Below are 11186 nucleotides of genomic sequence, written 5' to 3' on the forward strand. Positions count from 1 at the left end.
CCATGTAAAGCAACTTTGTTTTGAAAAGTGCCTTTTAAATAAAGTTTATTTCTTTTTATTAGTTTTTTATTCCTTATTGTTCTCTAGACTACAACCATGAAACCAGTTTGCACAATGGTACACAAACACCCCGCTATGCACGAGACAATTAGTGCGTATATATTAGTAATATTGGTTTGCACGAGACAAACGTCTGAACGTGATGCGCGCGGCATCAGGGAAGCTAACCCTAAAATGACGTCAGCCGTGCGTACACATACAGCGGGGCCTACAGCCAGAGCTGCAGTCCGAGCAACGATGGAAGGAATATAACGATCTTTTTTTTTATACATGTTATCAGGTGCGTTTGCAACATTCTGTGCTTTTATTTTTATATTTTCTCATTTATGTTGTGATATTTGTGTGATTTTCAAAGGGCGACGCTTGGTTTCCGCAGTGAGTCAGGCGTTGTGTTTATTGTGGTGCGGCGCGGACATAGACATGTTTTATTTTATTGCTATGGGCGCGGATGTATTGTACTCATATTGACATATATGCGCTGGTTAATTCATATAGAAACACATATATTGACCACAACGCATTTCTTCTGTGTTATTTGGGTGCCGCGTTTATTGCATCGCATCATAACCCATCCCGTTAAAAGGAGTCGTGACGCGTGAGTTGTACGTAAAAATGATCATCCCTGATGGACAGCAGGTGATGCCTCTCAGTTTTGTTGTTTTTAATCTTTCCCCCAGACACTAAAAAGCTACTCTGGTGGTGAAAGGTTCCCTGGTTAATGTTTGAAAGGATGGAAATACAAATAAGACCTCAGTCACACCTTATTATGACTTATAGAAACAGAGGTCAGTAATGTCAAATTCAGTCAGTAAGTTTGAGTCATCTCTTGTTTAATAAATACATTACATTTTGAGGTAATTTCCATTTTAGACTACATATACTTATGTATACTATACTACATTTCAGCGGCATATATTGTTTACTAGTAACTTCACAGATTTAGATTATGAATACAAAATATACATATAAATTAAGCTACCCATAAAGTAGTTACCTTTAGCTCCACCTTAACGAGCTGCAACATTAAAGTGATGAACACATTAATGCATCAATGATGACAATCCTGTAACATGATATATGTTTCCGAAATTGGCCATTCTGCACAATGAGTACTTTTACCTTTGGTACTTTGAGTATATTTTGATAAATGAAAAAAAAAAAAACATAAGGTAAAATACTGGTGGAAGGCCCCTGGGCTTACAAGTAAATAATCAGTACATTGTTGTGATGAGTTCGACGAAAAGCAACATGTAGTCAGCGCAGGTGAAATATGATCTTGTTTCTTTGTTCCGGTCAAAACTCAGGCAGCAGCTGAGATTTGAATAAGCTTTAAAAAAAACCCGAGGTTTTTCAAGGTAACGCCCAACAGATGGACTCAGCTCATGCTACAACTGACAGGCTCATTAAAGTTATGATGAAAACACTGATTTCACCAAGTACATATTCTGCAATGTATTTACAATAATATACACTTTCTGCTGACTTTTGTTTGCTAAAAATGTGGGAAATGTAAAAGAAAATGTGTTACAACTGCCCCCCCAGGCCCTGCTACATATTCCTCACTACATCTGTTATCCAGTAGGTATTTAAGTTCGCTCTGCTTTCTCCACAGATAATCTAAAAAAATGGAGGGAGCTAATTTGTGAGTATATGCCTCTCTGTTTTTAACCAATAAAGAAGTTTATACAGTTCATTTTAGGAAAGCACCAGTCACAACATTGGTCCAATCTCTGCATTATTGCAGTGGCTACTCCCAAGACTATCTTGACCGCTTCATCCAAAGTCAAGACTCATCCGTGGTGAACAAGTTCCAGCAGAAGTACTGGAAAACCAAACAGACGCTGATTAAGGTCACTGGGAAGAAAGAGGACGAACATGTGGTGGCGTCAGATGCAGATCTGGACGGCAAGCTGGAGGTGAGGAGGAATATGAAAGTGTTGTAGTTTTACTGCATGTTAAGTAACTCAAGGAACAGAAAGTCAGGCCGCAGTTGCATCACAGAAACATTAACAAACACTGGAGATACTTTCCCTGTGGCAGACTCTGCAGTGACTAAAATGGCTTTTTGATTCACGCGATGCCAGTATTTGCTTGAGGCTTAAAACTTACATTAGGCTGCCTCTCCTAATCCCCATCATTTATGCTGAGTGAAGTGAATTTAAGACCCGAAATCGATACCTCATAAAAGCCGGAACATCACGCCTTAATTTAGGCCAGGGCCTTGATAAGCATTGTGATGAACTGGATATTTACAATCGTACATACCAGATCACAGCTCATGTTTTCAAAGCTTTGATGTGACATTTTAACACTTATATTTTGACCTCATAGCGTTGCATCACATCCACTGTTGTAGATATAGCTTAAAAAAAATAAAGTATCATAGACCTATATCCGTTATTTGTCTTTCTGAAAATAACTCATAAGAAAGGAGCTGTACTGTGCAGAAAGTGACTTGATGTTCACATATTCAGACCTAAGTCTTACTTAAGCCACGAGGATCAGGCATTTGGTGTTTACGCTGATTTTCTTCTAATCTGCAGGTCTTCCACTCCATCCAGAGAACATGCATGGAGCTGCTTAAAGTCATCGAGCAGTACCAGAGGAGGATCTGCTGTAAGTATTTGGTGGAAATAGAATCTCTAAATTATGAGCAGTCCACAAAAGGGGGTTTCCATGCAAGTTTGTATTCCAGAAAAATCCGTACTCCATTAAATGCTTTGTTTTAGAGTTGCAACATGTAAATATTATTTCATTTATAAGAGTCGTTATTAACAGTGGACACAAAAACATGAATATCCATCCGTTGCGTTTCATTAACTTGTCATAAAGAAGAATGTCCAGAACATAAAACATCATCGGCAATATTTCAATTAAAAACTACATTTACCATATCTACTGTGCAGTTCTTTCCCAAGAGGAGAACGAGCTGGGTCGTTTCCTGCGCTCCCAGGGCACGCAGGATAAAACCAGGGCTGGAAAGATCATGCAGGCCACTGGGAAAGCACTCTGCTTCTCCTCCCAACAGAGGTAGGCAACATACAAATCATCAGTGTATGTATGACATATGTACGCCACACCCTCATGAAACATCCAGATAATTCATACGAAAGTTACAGCTGAACTGGAAAATAGTTTTATGTAAAAGGTCTGTCAACTTTATCGCATAAAATCCCCAAAAGGATTAGGGAGTGTCTTATTTGTCCGAATATAATCCCAGAGTTAGGTATGCTAGGAAAGTCTCACCAACAGGATTTGAACAATCTTATTAAAGCAGAAGACGTTTCCTAAACAGCAGATACACACTCACAGAACTAGGATTGAGTTTATTTGATTTCTATAATCTGTCATAATCTGCGTACTAGAAAAATGAGGCAACACAACCACACATACTGATTAATAATACTCAAGTCAAGTGTTAAATTATCATAATATCATATTACAGCTATTGTGATAGCCTGAGAATACTGGCAAATAATTGCAAACAAATGTGACAGACAGGTTTGGTAGCCTCTGTGTGCTGCTAGTGATTTTGTTTCTGCTGGCGTTTCTTAAAATTAAGATTACTACTTATCCTTTGTGTAGAGTTTGCTTTGTTGTTTGGCCTTTCCTTGACTCAACTATTTGCTTTTGCAAGACACTGCCAACCCTTTGCCCTGCTGGGGTTGGAAGAGCATTTTCCTTTGAGACTTAAAATCATTCAGCAGACTGTATTGTGCACTATAAAAGGCTAAAGGAGATTTTAATGCCAAACCTGCTCCACCTTAATACTTCATTTCAACACTACATCCTGTACAGATTGGCTCTGAGGAACCCTCTGTGCCGTTTGTACCAGGAGGTTGAAACATTTCGCTATCGAGCCATCTCAGACACGTGGCTGACAGTGAATCGAATGGAGCAGTCCAGGACCGAATACCGTGGAGCGCTGCTTTGGATGAAGGACGTATCTCAGGAGCTGGATCCAGATACTCATAAACAGATGGAGAAATTTCGCAAGGTTTGTCTGTCACACAATACATGAGGCAGAATCAAAGGTGAGACAAATGAAGCTTTTCACAGCAGACATTTTGACACGTCATAACAGAAAGCACAGGTGTAACTAATAACATAATAGCTCCATTTCATGTATTTTGCCTTTTTCAGCACTCCATGTTATTATTTGCAACTGTGCTTTTCCTGTGTTCTGTGAAAAATGCCTATATACCTGTACACCGGCAATTACAAGGCACTATTTGTACACAATATATATAATACATCAGTTTGACAATGAATTGCGCTTTTGTTAAATGAATGTAATGGCTATTACTCAGCTTTCAATATCAATCAATATAAAGTTTTTTTCTGGCCAAAGCAAAATAAAAATGGAAGAAATGTCAAAAACCTGCCAACACAGTGTGTGGGAGAAAGGTAATCTATTATGTCTGCTCCAACAAGCTATCTGCTGTAGGACTGCAACTAGTCCTTTATCATTAATTACTCTGTCAATTCTTTTTTCAATAAAATATTTGGTCTGAAAAAATGTCAGGAAATTGTGGAAAATGTCCATCACAAGCTCCCAGAGCCCCAAGGAGACGTCTTCATACGTCTTGCGTTATTCCCAAAGATATTCAGTTATTAAGGAATACAAAATATCATCACCTAACTAATCACTTCAGCCCAGATTTTCTTGCAATACCTAAGGCCACACAAGCTGCACAAAGCCGGAAAAGAGTATTCCAAAATAATGCCACTAGAGGGCAGGACGCACCAACCAATGTTGTTCCATTGGTTCAAACTATATTGTACAAATCAAGAACCCAGCATGCTTTTTTTCTGCATACGCTTGCACAAACATGAACTCCAGTGTTTGTGTTTTCACTGTTCAAACCTGTGTGATACATAATACTGGGTGCTTAGCTTCATTTGGGACATTTTCTTATCCGTTACACATCTCAGGTTCAGGCCCAGGTGCGCACTACCAAAACAGGCTTTGACAAACTGAAGAATGATGTCTGCCAGAAGGTTGACCTGCTGGGAGCCAGTCGCTGCAACCTCCTCTCTCATGTTTTAACCACATACCAGGTATACCACAAATTCCAGTTGTTTGCATAAACTCCATAGGGTGTTTTCATTGGCTCTACCACATGTGGTTAAGCCAAGGAGGAAGACTAACATGAAGGGAACAAAAGTGCATGGAGATTTAACGGTCAGACCACGCGAGGAGACACAATAATTAAATGAATTGATGTGAATAACTTTAACCGTGACTGGCTGAATATGCGGCCTCTGCTTGTTCTGCCGTTTCAGACAACACTTCTGCACTTCTGGGAGAAGACATCCCACACTATGGCGGCCATACATGAGAGCTTCAAGGGCTGTCAGCATTATGAGTTCTCCTCACTTAAGGTCAGAGCTCATCTTGACCTGTACAGATGATATCTAAATTCAGACACTGCCAAAGTAGTTCTATATCTTGAGAATGGGCCAATACCTATAATCAGTGGGTTGGTTATTCTTTCAGACCTTACAAGGCCCCATGGACAAGCTGGCTAAGAAGAAGGGAAGGAAGAAAATTAAAGCAAATGCCGCAGATGGAAAGAAAGTCGAGACCACAGACGACCAGTGAGTTATCTCATCTTGATCTTTCCACATGCAGGTAGACCAAACACGTGCATGCCAATGGTAAAAAGTATGAGAGTATGTTTATAAACACTGAACCAGTCTGGGCTGAATTTAAGTTTTTCTACACAACTGCTGCTTTTTGTGTAAAATGTTAAACTGATCTTCCGTTTGCCATATCTACAGACTCATCTCACTAGTAAATGAAAGCCCCAGTGATAAGACCAGAGAAGGTAAAAAGAAAATGTTATTATAATAGTATTTTATCCTATGGGAATACATTTAGTTCATAAAATGTACAAAAATAGTGAAAAATGAGTTCCCGGAGCCCAATGTGACGTCTTTAATTGTTTGTTCTGTCTGACTAACAGTCAAAAACTCAAAGATATTTAGTTTACAATTATATAAGACTAAGAAAAAAGCAAATATTAAAATTTCACATTGGCATCGGTTATCAAAATAGTCTCTGAATATTTTTTTGCTAATCGATTAGTCGTTTCAGCTCTAGAAATATCAAGATTCCTTAAACACCTATACCTACCGTTTACAAAAGCAAAGCAATGCAGAAGACAAATGCAGCTTTTGGGAAAATGTTAGAGAAACAAATGTAAGCAGTTAAAAGAAATCATCAGTAACGTTACCGTATTGTTATCATATAATTATGCATTATTGTTTAAGTCCTCTGATCACCCTGCCTGGTCACTCTAGGGAATGGAGATCATCTCTCTGTCTATCCAGAGTTAGAGGGAGAGGAGAAGGACAGCATGGCCTTACTGAATGAGATCCTGGGCAGTATGTCTGTGGATGAGGGCGACTTCTCTCGAGAGTGGACGGATGTGTTTGGAGACACCGAGGAGGGAACGAGCACAGCATCAGGCAGACCAGCGGAGACCCAGCAAAAGGAAAACTCCTTCTTTCTACCATCTCAGCTGTTGGACCAGAGCACAAATAATCTGCATTCTTCCCTCTCAGGTCAGAACATAAGTGTGTGCATTTGTCCTTGTGTGAGCCAGACGAGTGAACCAGAGAAGGGGTACATATAGGTGCAAGATTAAGCAAGATTATCAAAATGAGACCACGATGTTTCCACCATCCTCTTCTGCCTAAACATCTTAATTAGCCACCAGTATCCTTATTTAATGAAGTACTTAGGAGAAAGCAATATGCCTGAAAACTAAATAAGTTCCATTGTTTTCCATGAATAAGTGCATTAACAAATGCAAAAGAAATTGCTGCTTTTCCCCAATGTAGCCAATTATTTCCACACAGGGAGAAAAGTGGCTTTATCAAACCCATGTCTGTCAATGTAATAGAAAGAAGGCTATAATAACATGGCATTTAGATTTGCTTACCCGTAGGTAATTGCCAACTACTTTCCATTTCATCTGGGCCTGGGCACTGGCTGCTAGCAGCCCTTCTGGTTTTTTTTGATTTCCAACTTGAAGGGTTGCGAGTAGCCTCGCTATGAAGCTATAAAAAGACGTGCAACCCTACAGTATGCATTTCCTGAATGAAATCATGAAGCTGACCTTTCAGTGCAGTATAACAGGTCTGACACTAATTTGAATCGAATAAAGCTAGTGGTTTAGAATGAGTGTGACAGTAAACTATAATTCCTGCATGGTTCAGAGTCAGAGCATAGCACAGTATCAATACGAAAAAGAAGTAAGTCTAGAGGATAACTCCAGTGAATGAGAACAGGTTGAGGAGAAGCATATGTTCTATGGGATCTGAGGCAGGCAAGATGGTGATTAGATTTGAAAGGGAAGCTAAGAATCCAGCTGGTCAACAAAGCACGCTCTGCCTTTAAAAGTTGTCAAACCATATTCAACCTGCTTTAATTTAATTGGTATCAAAGCTTGAAGTCCAAATTAGAGGACCACAGAGCAGAAACAATCACAATTGGTAGTCCCAGGAATTGTCAACAGAATTAAATCAGGACTGCGTAAATGCACAGAACTTGGTAAAAGTATAGAACAGTTTAAAAATCACTGAATGAGCATGAAGCCAATTCAAACTGTAATCAGTCTGTAAGCGCAGGAAGGAGCGCATACGTGCAAGGACTGCAAATAGTGTAGTAGTTTAAAGCGCAAAAATCACTTTTGGCAGCATGCAAGAAAAACATCAGGCGTTTACTGAAAACTAATTTAACGCTTCTACCTATGTGCTCTCAAAACTTGTCTTGCACCTACTGATTTACATTCAAATTCATTTTGCTGTTGCTAAACCACTATATATTAAATGGAAAAAGCGATGCAGACTGTAAGAGCAGTTCATTAAACTGATCTGGGGTACTGGGCAGGAAGAACCTTGTTCAAGAGGCTGATCTTGAGTACTTAAGGACCAGAGGTTTTGGGCTGTTATTAAAGATCTTGCAGGAAGAAAAGCGTAGGTGTAGCACTTCTCCGATTTTGGTGATATGGCGGAGTGGTCAAAGAAGTCACTCAAGTCAAGCATCACATGGGCAGTAGAGACCAAAGCTCACAACCTCCATTTAACCTAAAGATTGGAGACAAAAACAGGCAAATCCTGGAAGGAATCTGGTTCAGAGTTTAAAAAAAAAAAAAAAAAGACAGATTTTAACCATACGGCCCAAACAGCCAGATCAAAAGTAAAATGGCTTGAGACCAAGAATGTAAAACAAAGCTATAACAAATCTTCGAGAAGGAAAACCTCCAGATCCTCATAAGTCAAGCACATTCAGATGCATCCAATACGACCTGAAGCTGCAGTTACACTCAAAGCTTTTAAGGATTTTCTCATCAAAAAAGGTTTTATTCATTCAAAAATTGTGTACAATAGAGGGGGGTACAATAAAGGCAACATTAGTAGAGAATGCTGGAACTGAAATACCATAATGTACTAAAATACCCAGAGGATTCAAAGGGTTATTTGGTCCTTTAAGCCAGCTGGACCCATTTGTTTAATTTCGGAGCAGATTGTTTGTTACAAAAGTCTAAATCAACAGCACATTCCAGTGTCTTCCCTGGCGGTGTTTAGTGTTGCTACATACTGGATTTTGTAGATACACAAAGGGGATAAAAGCTAAATAAATTTGCCCAAAAGACCTAAAAGTTGTAATTGCAACTTCTGGCCTGTATCTAATTAACCACTAATAATGTCAGATGTGATTTTGCCGTGATAAATCTTTTGATAATTGCCGTTTGTGTGTCTATTACACAACATTCTTTCACATCAGCAGTGTGTATGAAGAGCGTGATTTATTTGTTGGATCATGCTTCGACACATTAAGCGTCCCCAGTCGATTCATTTAAAAATCTGCGTCTCCATTTTCAGATTGGGCCGGGATCATTCCACAGCCTGTCGCCCAGGCAACAGAGCACTCCTCTGGAGCCAGTCAGAACCCTTCTAAGCCAGCAGTGAAAGGTAGGAATGGGGCAAATGAGTAAAACAGATAAAAAGGACTTAAAAGAAAAACACTAACTGATTCAAAGAGACGTGTCAAACTGCAACCTGTGTTTATTGGCACCTTTAAAGAATTTGTGGGTTGTTTCCATTCATAATGTTGGATATCAGCCAGATGCAGCCTTTTACAGTATAAAAGGGAGGCGTTCGTATTTTCAGCAGTGTCTCTGAGTGACATTTACCCTTCTTAACTCATTTTACAGAGAAAGCAGGGATGTCCAAAGATCTCTCGGCGTGGTTCAACTTGTTTGCCGACTTGGACCCCCTCTCCAATCCCGATGCGGTCGGCAAAACTGACGCAGAGCACGAACTTCAAAATGCATAATTCTTCCTCAGCGTCATGGTGATCTAGAATGGGCGGGTAAAGCACTAGTACTGTAGCTGCCACTGTGACCAGAGAAAAATCTGATCCGACACGCACACAAACAATTGTCTCTTCTTAAGACTTCAAGTAGATATAGAGCTGAAGCAAACATTGTGATAAGTATTCAGTTATTTCAGTAATTCTTCAGGCAAAAGAAATGGCAAATATTTGTGAGGATTTGCTGATTTCTTTATCATATGTGGAAGTAAACTGAATATCTGGTTTCTGGACTGTTGGTCAGAAAATATAATATAAAATAATTAGAAAGGCCATTATCACTTCATCTCATAGACCAAACAGGTAATTATCATAATTAAAATAATCAATAGTTTGATTTTTTTTCTTGTTATAATATATACAGTAAAGGTCCCTGATAATGACACACTGTACTATTATATATTATAAAGATACTTTGAAATGTTATAACAACTAAACTTAGTCACCAAAAAGGCTTGTACATTGTAATAACATTTCATATCAGTAAAGTATCTTATTATACGAGACATACAGTATCTTGTTATGACAAGAGAAATGTTCTTGTTATTACAAGAAATTGATCTGATTTTTTTCTCATGGTGGCACTATTACGCTGTTTTAAAGTGTCCCACTAACAACTACTAGCTCTCGTTCTTTTCATTGTGAAAGAAACTTTTACAAGACAACCATATTAATCCTGTTGGCTCTTTCAGTTGGGTTAAATATTTAATGTTTAGCATGGATACCTCAGTATGACTTAGGAACAAGAAGCCTTTGACATTGAGCTGCCTTGAAAATCTGTATTCTCTAGAAGCATTGATGCTTTATTTCGGATTCTCATTAGTGAAGACTGCACACAGGGAAAACTACACTAACAGCGGAAAGAAAAGCATCAAAGATCACAGTGCAATAGTTCATGTGGTTACAACATACAGTAAATGTTGAGTAAAGTTACAGTGGTCATGGAGTAAAAATATTATTATTACAATAATAATAATATTGTTCTGTCAATCTATTCAACACTAAGCACTGACCAGAATTATTGGCAACTTTCACACCACATTTGAACAGGTGAACAGAGAGCCAAGAGGTTTCCTATTTATTATTTATGCTTTTAAATTAGTTTGCGACATAATGTATTTGTTTACTCCTTTTGAATAGATTCCAGAAAAATACACATCATTCATTTATTACTGCATGTTGCATGCCTTGTTTTATGTTATCCAGTAAAAGTGTGATTGAATGAACAATGCTTCTATATTAATGTGAGATTTTTAATCAATGTATTTTTATCATTTGGATTTGTTTAGCTCAGTTATTGGCTTTAATGGGAAATATATGCAGTTTTCAGTCAATTGTTTTCAGAGCCAAACTAACTGGAAAGTTGGGATAATCATGAAAATACACTCATGTTATATGGATTTTGACTACAATGCTGCATAAAATGAATATATATATATATATATATATATATATATATATATATATATATATATATATATCTATATATATATATATAAAGAGTAAACGCCTTAATCTAAATCACAAAACAATGTAGAACCTCATAATTATTTGATTCCTTATAAAGTATTGATTGTGAATTTATTTTGTTGCAACTCAGCCTAGTGTCATTTTTGATGTTTAAGCCATGTGAAATTTGTTAATATATTTAAATCATAACCAAATATATTGATTGCCTTACCTTGACTCCTATTTGTATATAAATGCCATGCTTCTGAATATTAAAATTATTAGTCAATGT

General features: G+C 38.0%; 1 protein-coding gene across 1 annotated transcript; it reads left to right on the forward strand.

The window, feature by feature from the left end:
- The first annotated feature begins 239 nt into the window (after positions 1–239).
- ica1 (islet cell autoantigen 1) lies at positions 240–10894 on the forward strand. Its single transcript, XM_078252178.1, has 13 exons — positions 240–340; positions 1673–1702; positions 1805–1976; positions 2604–2676; positions 2967–3090; positions 3859–4057; positions 4996–5121; positions 5347–5445; positions 5561–5661; positions 5845–5891; positions 6367–6630; positions 8956–9045; positions 9288–10894. The coding sequence occupies exons 2-13, from the start codon at positions 1686–1688 to the stop codon at positions 9407–9409; spliced, it is 1434 nt and encodes a 477-aa protein (XP_078108304.1). The 5' UTR covers positions 240–340; positions 1673–1685; the 3' UTR covers positions 9410–10894.
- Positions 10895–11186: the final 292 nt, after the last annotated feature.

Source organism: Sander vitreus, chromosome 6, assembly GCF_031162955.1.
Source record: "Sander vitreus isolate 19-12246 chromosome 6, sanVit1, whole genome shotgun sequence".
Lineage (NCBI taxonomy): Eukaryota > Metazoa > Chordata > Actinopteri > Perciformes > Percidae > Sander > Sander vitreus.